General features: G+C 40.1%; 1 protein-coding gene across 1 annotated transcript in view; it reads left to right on the top strand.

Moving 5' to 3' along the window:
* LOC138200530 (homer protein homolog 3-like) overlaps positions 1-17,595 on the top strand; it is a 49,389-nt gene that overhangs the window by 24,259 nt on the left and 7,535 nt on the right. The window contains exons 5-8 of the mRNA XM_069153306.1: positions 352-459; positions 4,633-4,641; positions 8,662-8,798; positions 12,670-12,826. Coding sequence (XP_069009407.1) covers positions 352-459; positions 4,633-4,641; positions 8,662-8,798; positions 12,670-12,826 — 411 coding nt within the window. The remainder of the gene's footprint in view (positions 1-351; positions 460-4,632; positions 4,642-8,661; positions 8,799-12,669; positions 12,827-17,595) is intronic.

Raw genomic sequence — 17,595 nt, 5'->3', positions numbered from 1 at the left:
TCTTTCACATCTTGTGCATTTGGAATATATTTACATTTTAATAAAAAGGAGTCCAAACTACACGTTTTCTCTTTGCCACCACGTAGAGTTCACCCATGCAGGACGCTTCCTTTAGTGACATTTCTTTATCTCTTAAGATTTCACCCTTGCTGTCAGAGGACATTTGTCATTCATTGATTTCATTTTTCCCACCATTAATAGAGGCTGTTTTTCAAAATGAGTTACAGATACAACATACGAGTAAATGATTACAGTACCAGAACAACTAATTGATGGCTGACTGTAGAAGAAAGGACGATCTGGTGTGTTTGTTGAGCTCAACTTGTGTCTCTTCTCGTCCTCCACCTACAGTTTGCGGAGCAGTTTAAGGAGGTGAAGGAGGCGGCCCGGTTGGCCAGAGAGAAATCCCAGGAGAGGTTTGAACTGGCCAACCCTGCGCTCAACATTGCAGCTCCACAGGTGAGGCACTCCTGTACCTTGTTAAAACTCAAAGAAAAACAGGTTATCTTCTTCCTCTGGCTGATTAGAACATCTCCTAGGTGGAAAATATCAACTCTGTATTCTTAAAACAAACAAGTTCAAAGATCAATATTCAGCCAAAATAAGTGACATGGGAACATTTACGCAGTAATATGTGCATTTTTGCTGTGACAATTTATTGGTTTTATAGTAAAACATGGAGTAAATCAACTCAGAATTTTTTCCATCCGCTAGTTTGGAAATTCATTTTTCAAAAACCTCGCTTTGAACAAGAGATCTTTTCTGCTGAAGGGGAAATTTTTTTTTTTTTTTTTTTTTTTTTTTTTTAAACTGTGAATTAATCCTGTGTAATGGAGACGTTGTTTCTGAACAGGCAAATTGCTGTTGAGTTGTTTAAACTTAGTTTTTAGAAGTTTAGTATCCTCCATTGTAATTGGGTGGTGGGAGGATTCTCAGGAGATCTAACGATGTCTGAATGGAGGCTGTTTTTTGTCCAACTTACAAATTAGGGGTAATAGAGTAAGGAAAATATAAAAAATATTTTTAATATTAGAGGAAAGGAGGAAAATCATCTTTGATATATGCATGATGCTAGCTGTATTCAGACCTCACTGCTGGTCACAATTTAAAAGTCATTACTCTATAAATAGATTGCACTCAGAGGAAATATAATTTTAAACATGAACATTTTAAATCGCCTGTGTGTCTAAACATGGCTTTGGATAAAAGGTCAAGGGACAACAGGTTCAGTCGCTGATCTTGCGTCCTTAAAGGAACATAACGGTCTCCAGGCCAATATGATGGAGGAGCGGAGATATCATGACGAACTCGGCGCATTTGTTTCTATTTTAAACAAATAAAGAGTCACGAGGGATTAGATGGATCCTCATCTGGTACCTCTGGTACCTGAATCATCCATAATTGAAGGTAATCTGGCTGCTGCCGAAAGGACAATGGCCCCGGCATTTATCCGGCCAGCGTTGGTGATTTCTTGGAGAAGTTGATAATTCTGAGGTTCAGATGGAGAAGGGAAAGTTTGGAAAAGTTTTGTCCTTCACCTTTTCCCCCCCTCAAAGTTCTGCTAAACTTTTAGCAGTTCTTCTTACAAATAAGAGTATCAACACCCTGTGTGTTCCCTTAGTACACACCCTGTTTGAGAGGCTCCGCAGACAAGTCTCTGAGCCGCTCCGCCGAACTAATTTTTTGCTCACTAGCGTTAAGTGTGTGTTTGGTTGTTGTAGGAACTTAGATTCAGACCAGAGTGCAGTGCTTGTTTCTGCTTTTGTGTGTGTGCACTGTGTGTAAGTCTTACTCAGCAGGTCTGGGAGACTGCAGAGTCACGCTGCCAACCGCAACCTCGGCTCTGGGACACTCGCATAAAAGCTGATGGTGTGTTGTTGTCTATTTATTTACTGAGGCTGGGAGAAAGACACTGCTGGAAACAACAGAACAGAGATTCAATACCAAGAAGGTCAACAGCACAAGAAACTGAACATTATTTTATCACAGCCTGTGGTATTTATTGGTAAAACTTAACTCTTGTTTTCAATAAGGAAACTTATTCCAGTTTTCTCAGTGTATTGATGCTGAACTGAGCTGCTCAGAAGCAGATGTCAGATGAGGTCAAAGGTCGGCTCAATCTGTAACATTTACTTGTTCAGTTTTCAACCCATAATCTACTGCAATTGTCATAAGGTTGATTTTCAGGGGGAGATCGAGCCGAGAAGTAAACAAATGAGGTTGTATGATTTGTGTTTGTGATTTGCCTCAAGCTCAGGGATAAAATCTCTTTTTTAATTCCTTAATTGTCCAAAGTACTAAAAAAAAAGAGTTCACACTCCCATTTTCCCAGTGTTGTGGTCACATTGTATGCATCTTACCAACTGGCCATCAGGATGCCCCAATTAGGTTTATTTGTATAGCACTTTTTAAATGAAAGTTAGTACATATGCTTTATAATGAAGGAAATATAAATGCAAATATAAAACGGTAAAAAAAAAAAACCGCAGAAAGAAACACAATGTGGAGGGAACAAGAAAAAAGGGGAAAAAAAGTGTCAGAAACCTCTAAAAAGGAAAACTCAGGATTTAGAAGCACATGATCCTGTTTCACACGTGTTGTATGTTGATATTGCAACTACAGCGTGTGTGAAATGAGTTTCTTGCCTCTGCATGTCTCCTCATTGGCAGGCAACAGCATGCAACACAGCATGCACATGCATCAACACCACCCTGTCACTAGATTAGAAATGGATAAATACATTTTTCATTCACTGCAACGAAACGTAGGTTAGTGGGATGTTAAGGGGCCAATAACACCCAGAGGTCAGAGTCAGGGTCAGTGGCATGACAATAAACAGAGGTGTTACATGCCGTCATGGCAACGAGAAACCTGTTTTGTCTATTGGATAGGAAAAAAAAGCCTGACATCTCCCAAACACACACCACATGGACACATAATCATGAATACACACATTTAGTCAAAGACACTCACACTCACACTCACACTCACACACACACACACACACACACACACACACACACACACATCAACGTGCTAAAGCTGAACACTCCGAAGCAGCCGAGCAACATGCCCTGATTTCTCGTTAAGACGGCAGTCATTGATTTTGTGGCAGGCTGTAAACAGAGAGGTGTTGTTGAGGTCATTATCACATCTTCTCACTTCTGGCTCACCGCTGCACGATGTAAAACACCATGCTGCTGACTCTCTGATCCTGTGTAATATAGAAATAGTAGCCAACGAAAGCTGTTATAGGTTGCTGGCACACGAGGGTGAGGTATGTTTGAGTGGCAGCCAAGTATTGATGGCAGCTCCAGTGTGGCTGTATAATGCCAGTTAAGAGCTCCATTAACGCTGCTAAGCTTTTCTAAACAGTTGCCAATATGTGAGAACTGTTTCAAGTTTTCTACAAACCCATGAGCGTATTCTGCATGAGAGCAGATCACTGAAGTGGAGAGCAGAAACATTCATCATGATTCTTGTAGTGCTCGAGTTAAATGATCACGGATGGAGTTAAAAGACAAACATTTCTAGCTACAAAATGTTGCACAAAGATGTGATAAACTGCCAAACCGACAGAAGATTTTGTTTTCCACTTCACCCAATGTATCAGTAGTCATCACCTGCAGCCGGTCGGCTACAGCCCTGGTCAGTAACTGTCGATAGTATTGCAGAGCTGTATCTTGGCAGCCTTGGGCTTCACAGAACACATATTCCGCCTCTGATATGTGGATGGCAGCAGGGGATCTGCATGCAGTAAAGCCTCAGCTTTCAGGCTTATTTGCAGAGCTGAAAGATAAGATGGAGGAGGAGATGGTGAAGTCAGTGAGATAAGAATGAAGAATGATAAACAGACTGCTGTAGGGCTACTGAGTGCAGAGATAACAAACTGAATTGTGCAACAGAATAATATTCATGAAAATGTCTTTTAATAGATGCTTTATCGAAGGGTTTTATTACTGGGGCGAATTAAAGCCATAATAATATCAGTGTTGATGCCGTGTGTTGTGCAGCAGAGCTTCAGTAAATATGCTCAATAATAAAGAAGGTTAAGTGAGTGATAATGTGGTGGCCGTGTCCTTTTCACTTAAACTGTGCCATCTTAATAGGAGCTCCGCTTGACTCGCACATTAAACCGGTCCAAATCGTAACGCTGCAGTCGCCGATTCAGTTGTTTCGTTTATTCTCACATTAATCAAAAAAGTTTACAAAACATTCTCGTTGTAACGTGAGGTCAAAGACTGTACCGATGCCCCTTCCTCACGTTTCCTCCATGTTTGGTGAAGAAGAACAAAAAACTCAGTACCCCTTCTCCCCTATCACAGCTGATAATCAGCTGGCAACCAGCTGATAATCAGCTGACAATCATCTGGTCAATCAGAACTAATACATACCAATTACTCAGCATATTCATTTCATCTTATTTCACAAGTCAAAAGAAAGATTTACATTACCTCAGTAAATAAGCAAATTCTAATATAATTTGTTATCAACACAAAATATGGCTTCAATATGTTCAGTGAAACTTACTTACTTAAAGAATTTAAATAATAGAATTATTTCCTCTTTATTTATCAGAGAGACTGTATTTCTAAAACATCCTGTTTGTGGGCGTTCAATAAAACTCTGAAGCTCCCTTCTGTTACAGGAAGATGTAGGTTTAAATTCTTCAACTGTGCCTTTTTACTGCAGGTGCTACAAATCTAAAAGGTGAAAATATTAAAATGAACATGTCGAAATATTTTAAATTTTTTTTAATGTATTTCTCACAAAACATTTGCTGGGTCAGAAAACATAGAAGTAGGATTGCAAATTGTTGCAAAGTCAATCTTAAGATATATTTTCTGTCCCCGTAACCAATAAATTACTGTCTATGAGACTGATCATAACATGACTCCCATCAGCCTGAATCAATACCGTGTGCTGTTGTACTGACGATACGTAAGAGTGGTATCAATCCTCACGTCTAACTCTCGCCTCGAAAGTAAATGAGCAAATTTCCAAAATGTCTGTGATTAAGACTAAAGTTTTATTGAGAAGAAGAATAGATCACTTGAAATAACAGATAAAAGGATGGTAGTACGGATGCCTAAACACAGATGACTCCAGGATCTTTGTATGAACAAATAATTGTAATATTATTACATTCTATACAGTTCAAAGTGTAAAATAACATCTGGTGTCCAGGTGTGCTCATCGGACTGGGCGTTTCAGACAAAAAGAACAGAGTAGAAACCACTGAGCTGCACAGTAAAAGTAAATAAACGGTTCGCAAGAAACAGCATCCCTGTCAATAAATCAGCTGAGTGAGTGGAAGCACAGCAAGACGAAGAAGCTGTTTCCCTCCTCTGACATGTAACAGCTGTCATTTGTTTGCGCCTGTTTATTGGAGCTTTTTTTCCCCCCCTCCTCGGCACCTCCTCCCATACATTGCTGTCTGTGCAGAGGCAGACGGAGAGGCAAACAGAAAAGCCAGCCATCAATTTTTCAAACCACAGACTCTGCATTAAAACCTGCTAAAAAGAAGTGAATGCATGTGTGTGACTGTGCGTTGGAGGACGGGTGCTTCAGGGGAGGCCTGAGCTCGTGCCTCAGATGAGAGAACAGATGAATAAATAAAGCGGGTTTGTGGTCTCAATGAAACACTAGTGCAAAGAAACAGGAGCTTTATAAAGCTACAGGAGCAAATGGACTGATGCCGACATAAATAAATAAACAGTGTAGATGTACTTAAGACAAACAGTGGTGCAGAGACGTCATGATGAAGGCTCTCAGAAAATCTACTGAATATTTAAAGTATGTGGGATACCATCGATGATAGAGGCTTCCCTCAGGACCCCGGAAGTTTTTAAGTTCGCATGTAGAGTTCAAATACACATTTACCCACTTGTGAATGTTGTTGATTATAAAGAATGAAAAACATACGTTTATTCCATCTTAATTTTGTCTGCCTTGCTTGTTGCTAAGCTCTCTCTCCTATTGTGTTACCAAAGGATCACCTGTCAATCAAAACTGTGTGGGCGGAACTGTGACCTCCTCTTCCTATGTTCATACAGTTTGCTTTCTTTGTTTTTCTCGCCTTCAGTTGCAATCAGAGCTCCTCCTAAAGACCTTCTTCTTCTGTTAACAAACAAACCAGAAACAGAAAATTGTCAGTTTTTGTGCAGAGATACTGAACTGTTGTGAACCAAAAGTGGGATGGATCACTGCGTGGTAAAAAAAAAAATATGGGTTAAGGCATGATTTTATTCATCTAATGTTTTATTTGTTTTCTCTTCCCTTTGCCTTTCCCCTGATGCATCCTGGGATGTGTTCATCCAGCTCTCGCAGGTGCGTAAAAACACATACTCCACCTCATATTAAAAAAGCAACACAAAGACAAGCATCTTCTTTTGTTTGAGGGACCGTGGTGCTCTTAGTCTTAGTGTTGCATGGACTATCATGCTCAATAATTTATCTTGAGTCTGATCAAAGTTGACTTCAGAACAAATTTAGCATCAGCACACAGCTGGCGTTTGCTGCGAAAGAGAAAAATAACAAGCTTTGTTAGGGAGAGTAAAAACAAGGCAAAATGTAAGTGAACCTGATCTTTTTTTTTTTTTAGATGTATAGTAAAGGGCAACATGCAGCTAATTTCATCACCCCTTTCTAAAACTATTATCCAGAGGATACATTTCATAGACATCAAACATCTTCTGAGAGCAGAAAATACGCGGATTTTTCCTTTAAAACGGGGCAGTCTTTTGAACTTTGATTAATTAGTCATTCGTAATTTGCAGGGTTGTGCTCCAGTCTCTCCGCCTTGTTCCCACTCAGCCTGTTAGTGAACAACATACGGGAAAAACTGCTGTAAATTTGTAATCCCATTTATGACTTAAACATGATCCACACTGTGAATTATTCAGGGATACGCACAGCCGATCCGTTGGCTTTGGGGCCGAACTGGAGTTGCCTTAGCTTTGATTTTTCTGCTCTCTGGTTCCTTTTTCTGGACACAGATCTCATCCACATGAGTTGGCTGTGTGTTGCATTTCCATATCTGTCCATAAGGACCGGCTGAGAGCTGCTGAGCTCTAGATAATAAACCAGTGTCCTCAGGGGGATACAGTCAGGCTCACTCAAATTAATAATAGAAGCTCTTTCTACAGTAAGTGCAGGGTTGTAACACTTCAGCGACGGACTCGGTCGTTGAAAAGTTCAGGTTTAGGTTTTCTATGCAGAAAGTGGAAAAAGAAAGAAGTCGACGGGTGGTATAGAAATGTGCCTCAGCTAATTCATCAGCACGCTTTTAAAACGGGGACGGAGCAGTCTTTCAGCCCACAGTCTCAAACTGAATGAAATGTTCACAGAATTGTGTGACAGGAAGCCTGAACCTTTTTCTGGGCAGCAGGGAAGGAAAATATCAAAGCGTATTGGTTCGAGCAGGCAGGAGTCGAGACATCTGGATGCTGTAAAGTCAAAGTCAAAGGCTCTTTCTCACATGAGAAGAAGATGAATGAATTCTCTTGTACTGTATTACCTTTCAGTTAGTTTAACCCTCATTTTATACCGTAGGCTACCAAGAAAGACAGCAAAGGCAAAGCTCTCCAGATAATAATGGTATAGTTGTGCAAAAAATATGAATGAGTACAAAATGTCGACTCACAAATCTCCCCAAAAATCGCATCTGTCAACAAATAAGTTCAAACTGTTGTGCGGGGACTTTTAACTTCGGCTATATTTGAGCCTGTCACCGCCAGATAGATCTCTCTGTATTTGTTTTTCAAAATCTGGTGTCTGGTCAGACATTTTCACACGGGCAAGATGAATACATACACCAGAGAACGAGCCAGCTACCGTTCGGTTTAGCCCTGTGCTCGCATAGAAGTGAATAAAATATTTCAACCATGCGGCTCTTCTGCACTTTCCAAATATTATTGGACTGATGGATTATTCAATTCAATTCAATCCAATTTTATTTATATAGCGCCAAATCACAACACAGGTTATTTCATGGCACTTAACACATTTAAAGTCCTTACAGCAGAACCATTCAATTCTGATAGTGAAATAAGTCATTTAAATGGAGGTTGTGGTACTCCAAACATTGAATCCACACTTTTACAGCTTGAACTGACAGAGTTACGCTTCAGCTATGAGCAGGCAGAAAGATATTTACTGCTCCAGGACAACCGTAAACTGCATCTGCTCAGGATGATCATGTGTTATGGAAGAAATGTGATATAATAATATAACTTTGTAGGTGATCGTCTTCTCTTTTTACTCCATTTAGACTCAAATTGAGCATCATTGAACTAAGATGTAATTAAAGCTGAATATTTTTTGTAAAAACATCAAGACTAAAAATGTTAATTAATCAAAAGGTTGAATTCCTCCCGCGTGTCGGTACTGATTGGGACCTGTGCCACTCGTTAGCCTCTTGCCAGGTGTGCAGTATACGTGATTTCTCAGCAGACATTATCGTCCCAGCCTGATGCCAGCATGTGCATAACTTTAATGCACACACCAGCACCAGATTTCTAACTTTTTCATTGTTTTCCCAGAAGCACTTTTACTGCATGAAACTGATGCGTTACAGATCTGCTGCTGATATTATTCCATCTCCACACTGGAGCTCATGTCCTGTTTGTGTTGTTATCCCTGGCGGTGCTGCCGGTCCAGGAGTTGTCAGAGGACCGTCACTCTCCGCCGCTGCTGACAGTCAACGGGCCCGGAGAGGAAAAGCTGTTTCGCAGTAAGAGCGCTGAAGTGGAGCTGACGGCGGAGAAGGAGAGGGTCAAGAAGATGTTGTCTGAAGGGTAATGACGCCATTTTGTTTCTGCTTTGGAGATGTTTTTACTGGAGTTGAAACGGTAATTTTGATTAATTTATTAATTTCGGATTTTGATAATTGATTCATTGTTTCAACAATGCTATTCTCAACATGCCAAAAATTCACTGGTTCCAGCTTCTGAAATGTTTTTTTTTTTTTGTAACACCCCGTGAAAATAAAGGGATTATCTTTAGTTTTTTTGTTTTTTTTTTTACAATATTAAGTTGTTGTCCTAGTTTCTACCACCACGCTTTGTGTCTCCTGAGTGTTTTGTCTGGAAAGAGAAAGCGTTGAGTTTTTAATACAACAAAGCGACGATAAATTGTTCTTCTAGTTTGTTTTATGGCACACGTGGACGGTGCCTTTGGGGAAAAAAAATATTGTCGTTTTTAGGACGCACACACAAATTTGGAACAACAATGGTCCTGAGAAGTTGTTCCCTTTACTCTTCAGGGATGATAAACACAATTCTGTAGACACTGAAAAATTATATAGAAAAATTATTTTTCCTCCTGAGTTCTGTGTATTGTACTGCTTCATTCTTTTCTCAGTGTAAGATCAGAAATATCAGAAAATATGGTTTGTTTTACATGATAGCTAGCTTTTATACAGATATCCTGAGTAAGTTTTATTTTTATATATATTTTTTTTACTTTATTTGCATTTGACTTGACAGAGGAGGGACAATATGCAGTATAGAACATAAAAATAATTAAAAAAACAAAAACAAAACAACCCATAACAATATAATACACAAAAAAATGAAATGACAGGGAGAGTAGCAGATGTGCATGTGGGAGTGCTGGGATGGAAATCGTGTCTTTAAGGGTTTAGTACGTTTTCTCTAAACATTGTGATTCAGTCCCCCAGCGTGGTCACATGAGCAGATGTAAAAACCCAAAGTACCCTTTTGAGCTCTGTGCAGTACCTAGTACTGACTCAAGCCACTAACATCTGTCCTCAGAGGAAGGAAACAACAGGCTCATTCGGACGAAATAGTTCTGGTGACTTCATGAGAGGAACTAGCCACCGGGGAGAGCCCCGTAGAACAACATATCTTCAAGGACTTTTTTTCCTGTTTGCATTCGCAGCACCAAAATAAACACTCTACTGATGTCAGCAACATCACTTCTGGACAACATGCAGCAACAACAGCAAAGACCCATTTGTCCGTGTTTTGTTCCAATTTTTAAGGTTAACGTTAGGCGTTGTTGTTGTTGTTTACAACTACTAACGTATAAAGGGGTTCTATAAATGGTGGTTACGTGTACTTCACTAAATCATTTGTTCGACCAATCAACGGACACTTACGTCAGTCAACGTTCTCCTTGTTCTCGAGTATAAAAAGGTCCCTCAAAATGGCTTTCATGGAACTACAACTCAGTTTCTGCAGTGCTGATACAAAAAAAAGGTGTTACTTCCAACAATTCTGAAAACTATGAAAAAGTTCCTTCAGTCTGAAAGCGCCTGATGATTACAAGTCTTTAGACCGAAAAGTATTTAAAGAGTGCATTTCACTGGTAAGGCTTCACAGTTCTCTGTTTTTGTTATTTTAAACACCAAATTTATGAAAGAAAATATAAAAATTTGGATCCACCCAAAAACAACTTACTTGTTCAAAATTCACAGGTTTTTTAAACTTCTCTCATGAACAAAACTAAAAACCATGACTTCTTTGGCACACGGTGGTGCAATTTTCTGTGACAGGATTGTGGATTTATTCTGCAAACAAAGCAAACTGTTACCCATCCAGGAAGCTGAAGTGGTGCTTATACCAACTATTTATTTCTCAAATGTGAGTTGTAAAAAAAGAAAAAGACATATTACCAATCAGAAAAGCACTTGGACTGCGTAGCCCTGTTACTCTTTTATTTCCATTATCCAAATTCTTACTCTAATTGTTTTCATGATGTCTTTTACCACACTTTCAAAATGAATAAACAGCATAAATGAATAGAAGCACTTGAACTGGTTCTTCATGGCCCATGCGACACCCTTCCACCAAGTTTCATGAAAATCGGGCCAGTATTTTTCCCACCGTCTTGCTGTCAAACAAAAAAAAACATAACCTCCTTGGCAGAAGTGACAGCAGAAAACAAACATTTATACTAGAAAAATAAGTCCCTACCCAGTTTATATTGGGTGGATTCTAACCAATCTATACAATGCAGGTGGATGAATGGAGATGAGGGTAAATGTAGGGCAGGTTGAGTGCTGTCCCGGTCAGCAGGATCGATTGTGTTGAACCAATCTGGAGTTGACGGGGTCAAGTCAAATCGCTTTTATTTATATAACTACAAACAACAATTTTGCCTCACAAGGCTTTGTAGTCTGTGCAGCATTCCCCATCCTCTGTCCCTCGGAGAGAGGAGCAGACACTGGATCCAACTTCCCTGATGGACAGACAGAGAATACATGAGACGTACAGCTAGAAATAACTCAAGTAAAATTACAATATGGGGAAAGACAATGATAATATTAGCTCAAGACATTCGTTTGTTTGTATGGAGAGATGGTGTTTACAGTGCTGAGACTTTAAAGGACCGGGAGTGGGACCACAGACTGAGAATATTTGGAACTTGACTGTTACCACAGACTCTGCAGTGTTGTGTGTTTGTGTCTCATGTTTGCGCTCTCAGCAGACTAAAATGTTTCAAAACCACTTTCCTGCTCTCACCTGAGTCATAGCCCAAAGTTTTGATTCATGTGTTGTTTTTAATCTGTGTCGGTCCATGACTCGAGACCATCCAAGCCTTACTGGCGCTGAATTTAGCAGCTCATAATTATCATCATCATGGAGGCTATTATTGATCACTCAACCTTCCTGAGAACAGGGAGCAGAAAAGCACTCCTCGGCTGCTTTACAACCTATTATCCCAGCCATTTTATTTTATGATTGTTATAAACCTATGCTGGCTTTTCTCTCCTGTTGCTATGGTGAGCAGCTTTATGGTTGCCAAGCTGTTAGTTTAGTTGGAATAGCAAAGAATGTGCTTCCTAAAATCCATCTTCTCAGCTGAAAGCCCTCTGGTTTATTAAATATCCCCACTGAATCCTGAACTTTAGCAGCACACAGGATCTTCTTCACAAACTAATAAAGGAGAACACATTGCCTGTGTTGCTTTGTTTTACTTACATAGTACCCAGTGGTGTGAATTTCTACTGATAAATGTGCTTCCTGCTCCTTGCTGTTACAGGTTTAAACACAAAAACAACCTTCAGTAACCTAATTAACTAATGTGAGTTATGATTTTGAGATAACTTGCTGTAATAATAGTTATTGCTTACTGGCTTACTCTAACATCAAAGCTGAAATTCGCAAACCTCTTTAGGAGCCTGTGAAGCCATGATGGACATCCTACAAACTGTCAGTAGTAACAAATGTGCAGGACTTTATTGTAAGACATAAAATATGACGGAGCAATAGAATATTTAAATTATAATAGGAAAATAAATCCCTTACATGTTACAAACTTCCCTGAAACACACAGACTTATGGCTCCTTAAACTCATTAAATGCCCATAAGCTGTAATCAAACAGCTGGTGCAGCATAATATACATGTTTCACTTTATTACTTCATTATCTGCAGCTTTTTCCTCACCAGAAAGGCGTCTTTCTGACTCTAACACTCATTATGTGTTTAAAGCAGCACTAATTAATATTTTTATATAAACAATGTCTTTAGTTTCTCTCAACTCTTTGGAGCTTTTAGTGTCTTTAGGCTCATTGTTTGGGTTTAGTCGGGGTGAACACAATGAAGCATTTAGCAGCTAAAGCAGTAAAGACTGAAAGAGAGCTACAAGGTTTTTAACATTCATAATTAAGTCTTTGTGTTTTCTTGTAACTTCTCCTCAGGTCCATGTGTGAGATAAACCTGGAGGCTGAACTCTTCACTCTGCAGGACAGCAACGCCAAGTTGGTGGCGGCGCTGCAGGAAGCCAACAGCAGCGTGGAGCAGTGGAAGAATCAGCTGGCTGAATACCAGGAGGAGACCGATCGCCTCCGAGACCAGGTGACAACATCTGGAGGGTGCACAGCACAGCAGCGCTGTAGTCCTGCAGTCATTAACAGTGTGGTGCAATTCATAGTGTTTGGTGGATGCTTAAACTGACCAATAGTCATTTTTGAGACGAGTTCAGACCATGAGCTTTGACAGAAATAATGCATAACAAGTGTAAGAAAATACAGGATGAGGTTGATGGAGACAAGTGCTTTGTTTTCTTGGTTGGAGAGTTTCAGGGCTTATTATCACATTTCTATCGTGGCTACTTGCCACATAATTTTGTTTGCAATTAATTTAATTCACCACTGAGAGAAGCACTAAGCATCAATGTAGTTGCTATGGTGACGGTTTGCATTTCCTTTTTCCTAATCAGAGCTGAGTGTCTGATTGACGTTGTCTTTTGTTTTGCAGTTTGTAAAATCACGATAAGTGTGATTTTCATCTTTGTAAAAAAGATATATGATCTATTCGATATTTTAATTTCATAGCCAAAGAGAAACAGTTGAGTGAAGCTGTTTTTTTTTTTAGTTATCTCGAAATGTGAGCAAAGGTTTTAGGCATCAAAGTAAAGTGATGATGCTCTCGAATATAATGCCATGAGTAGTTTAGATTTTCATACAAAGTGCCGTAAACAGAAAACACATAAATAAAATCTGCTCCGCCAGACTATTGCTCACAGCTTCAGTTTTCTGCTGTGTTTATAGTCTGGAAACCCTCTTCATGTTATCGTTATCTCTGCTGCTCTGAAGGCCGGACCAATCAGAGACCATTGTAGTTTCAAAATTAACCCAAAGTCGACGCCCAGTAGGGTGCAACGACGGGTGTATTGAGACCCAGATATTCACACAGTGAATTTGCGTCTGGTAACACCAGGCTACATTTGCCTGCAACAGCACCAGTTCTCCTCGAGGGTCATAATTTAGACCAAATCTCCAAACCCCTGTGTGTATGCACGCAGTTTGAAACAGCAGATGTGGTAAGACAAATAAATGCTTTACTTAAATCAAGCACAAATACACCATCTGATTTTCATTCCTGTCCTTTGTGACCACTCAGACACCAGCTGGATGTGATGCAATTTTTTTTTTTATATTCATACATCTAAATCTCACACTAAAGTCCCCACACAAGCTGCTCCGAACTGCAGATGCATTTTTCATCCTGCCTCGCTCCTTGGGATATTTCTCTTGACAGGCTCCTCTGAAAATCGCAGGGCCAGAATGCAAACATTTCATCTTTAATTTAGGAAGAGAAAATTATGCACTTGGTCAAGTTTAACAAAGCTTCTTCAAGGCGACAGAATTAAGTGCTGCGGCAAACAAGCCGGCCGTGACTCTGTTATCACTAGTGACAGAGAACCGGCCCTTTATTTTTAGCTCAAGTTGTGGTTTCATCTATATAAGCCCAGGTGAAGGTTACCCCCTCAAACACACACACGCTGAGCTGCACACACACGGCAGCAAAGTCAACCAGGTGGCTGGAAGTGGAGCAGGCCTCCAGGGTTTAGCAGTTGGGTGTTGAAGGGGGCAGGGATGGTTTTTTTGTGTGTGTGGGACAGGACACCTTATACTGCCCACCTCCTCCCCCCTCTGCCCCAGTTAGAGGAAGAAGATAAATCACCGTAGAGGTTGGCTGGCGTTTCCTCCCTCGTCACACTCTCAGCTTCAGCCATGTCTGTGTTCAGGCTCTGCCTTTATTTTCTGGGTTTCTGGGTTCACTCTGACCTCTGTTCAGCTTTCATTGGCAACACATGAGATGGTACATTACATTTCACTGCAGGATATTTAAATACGTTTTTTTGTGTACTTGTGTATAATGTTTTATGAAAGCAGCATTGGATAGCCCTACAATACTGTCACAATATTAACATTAATATTGAGGTATTTCATCGAAAGTATTGTGATATGTGATTGTGTCCATATTAGCCATCTGTACATCCAGATATGTTAAAGAGAGTATAGAGACCACAGCATGAACAGTCTGGCAAAAAAAAAAATCTCTGGCAGAAGCAAATTTACATGTATATTTATATATCCATTTTTATATAAATATATTTGTATTACCAAACTCTACTCGCAAACGATCACACGTCTGCTAACAAGTGCAACGGTATCTTGTGAGATGGAAGTGCAGAATATGGGTTGAGCATACGATTGGCACAGTTTGAAACATGTTTGTGGATGTTTGGTGTATATGAATATGAATATAACCAGCCTCTGTTTGTCTCTTAAGATTAAAATGTTCCAGGGAACATTCATTTAGAAAGATGTCATAGTTTTCACAGGTTTTCTCTCTGCGTGCACATTTGTGTAGAGTTCAGAGATACGGAGCTGCTCCCTCTAGGGACAGTGGCTTTTAAATGCACAGTGGATGACAGGAAAGGGCTGAGTCCTCTGGGACTGTGAAGCTCCCATCCCTCCCCCCACTTTAAGCCTCCAATGGTTTTTTGAGGCTCGGCCTGGATGCCGTGCGACGTAGCGCTGTGTGGAATCTATAAACTGCCTCTTTGAAATTGGCTGTGAAAACACAGCGGAGATGCTAAAGGGAGAGAAATGGAAATGTTGGTCATGGTGGCAGGGGAACTTCTCTACGCTCCTACACACATTTACATTTCAGACATTCAGGTGGAGCAGGGAGAACTGAAATGTGAAAAATTGGCAATAAAAAAACCCACCAACATTAAAATAAACCACAAGTAGGAGGTCAACGGTTAGTTTGAATTCCCAAGCTCCTATCTGTCATAAAAGATCAGTTCAACGACATTTTGAAGCACTGCAACAAACGGTTATTATCATTATCGTCTGGCAGGCATTTCCTTGAATCTGCAACTTGTTCGGTCAGTAAAATACCAGAAAATATCACAATTTTCCTGATCTTAAGGTGACATCTTCAAAACCCAAAGACATTACATTTCCTGTCAAAGACAAACCAGCAAATACTCACATTTGAGAACCTGGAAGCTGGAGATGTTATTTCATTATTGCCTGAAAAATTTATAAGTGCTTAATTGATTATAAGTTCATGAATTTTCTGTTGATGGACTAATAGTTTGAGTAATTGTTTCAACTCTATACATATTATTACTGTAGTTGAAATCCTTTCAGAGTAGCTTAATTCACCGGCAGCTCTGGAATTTTATGTCATTTCAATTCATTTTAACTAACTGTGTCTGGCAAACAATTAGCAAACAGAAGTTTCACCTCAGCTGTCAGCTGTGATCACGTCTCATGTCAGGTTTCATCTTTCAGTCCACACCGACGTGCAACCTGATTTAATGCAATTAAGGCACCATTAATACCTGTAAAGTGCATATCAAAGGTCAGTCGAGCCAAAAACAACAGTATGATGCAGTGACAGCCTGATCAGTTTTAAAGTATAGTGTCTTATTATCAAATCCTCTTGCTTCAAACTGTGTGAAAACTTGTTAAAACAATTAGATAGTTGTCTTCCTCTGATTCCTCCCACTGCAAGAAAAACATACAATACCCTGCTTTCAATGTAAGTCTAGAGGGAGTTGAACCCCTCACCCTGTCAGTGTCGGTGCTGTACTGTGACTGTCATGAGCCCTGAGCGATGGCAGAGGAGGATCACGTTGATCCACAAACTTTAAACCACATCATGTTCCCACTTCAGATGCTGAACAGTTTGTCCTTGTTTCGTCAAACTGTCACTCACAGTCTTTGACTTTTACATTAATATGTTAAATGCAGAGGAAGTGGGTCAGATTGGGCAACATATTTTCCATCAAAATCTCTCGCAAGGTCACATCCCTCCATGAATTAAAAAATAAAAAGTCTCCCAGGCGAGCGGCTCCAGTGCGGGGCCTGTTGGCAGTAAAACTCTTTTTTCCATAGAAGCATTTGACTGGTAGTGTGTGTGTGTGTGTGTGTGTGTGTGTGTGTGTGTGTGTGTGTGTGTGTGTGTGTGTGAGTGTGTGTGTGTGTGTGTGTGTGTTTCGTGATGGAGAAAGAGTCAAGAGAGATCAGATGAGAGAGGGAATGTAAAAAGGAAATGCCCTTGAGTCATTTGTAGATTACACAGCAGAGTGATGCATGATGAATGCTGAAGAAATGGACTTGATCCGTTGTGGAAATTGCTATTAGAGCGCACACGTGTGTGTGTGTGTGTGTGTGTGTGTGTGTGTGTGTGTGTGTGTGTGTGTGTGTGTGTGCGCACACTTTGTACAACTATCTTTGAGAGGATCCATTTTTGTTGACTATCGGATTGAAGAGACTTTGACAGTGAGGACATTGAGGTCCATTCAAAGGGCTCTTTGACAGTTAAGAATTGGTTTTAGGTTGAAGATTAAAGTTAGGTTTAGATTAGAGTTAGGGTAAAGTCTAGGGTTCGGCGCTCAAGGGGCCAGAGAATGCATTATGTTAATGAGTGACAAAGCTGTACAAAAGTGTGTGCACGTGTGTGCGTGCGCTTGTAGATGGAGGGTAAAGTGTAGGTGGGTAGGCAATGAACCTCTGTTGGTTTTCCTCAGTTCCATCAATAGTATTCATCAAATGTGTATGTACTTGTGAGCGTGTGTGCGTGCGTGTATATTTGTGAGTCCATTATTGCATTTGCATTAATGTAAAAAAAACTTTTAATGCTAATTCTGCTGATGTCATGTTCTCCCTCGAGGTGAAGGGTTATTTCTTGTTCTGTGGATTTAGAAAATGACACCATACATTAGGTTTATAAAACCTTTTTAACGCCCGTACATTAGACATACTCTAGCGCATCGTTCTCCTCTTTAAATTACTTTCTGTTTGTTCCTTTCTACCTTC

The sequence above is a fragment of the Embiotoca jacksoni genome, unplaced genomic scaffold (assembly GCF_022577435.1).
Source record: "Embiotoca jacksoni isolate LCO1_2020_lvr unplaced genomic scaffold, fEmbJac1.0.p SCAF_19, whole genome shotgun sequence".
Taxonomy (NCBI): Eukaryota; Metazoa; Chordata; class Actinopteri; family Embiotocidae; genus Embiotoca; species Embiotoca jacksoni.
The sequence above is the reverse complement of the archived record's forward strand: the minus strand, read 5'-3'. Positions and strand labels throughout refer to the sequence as shown.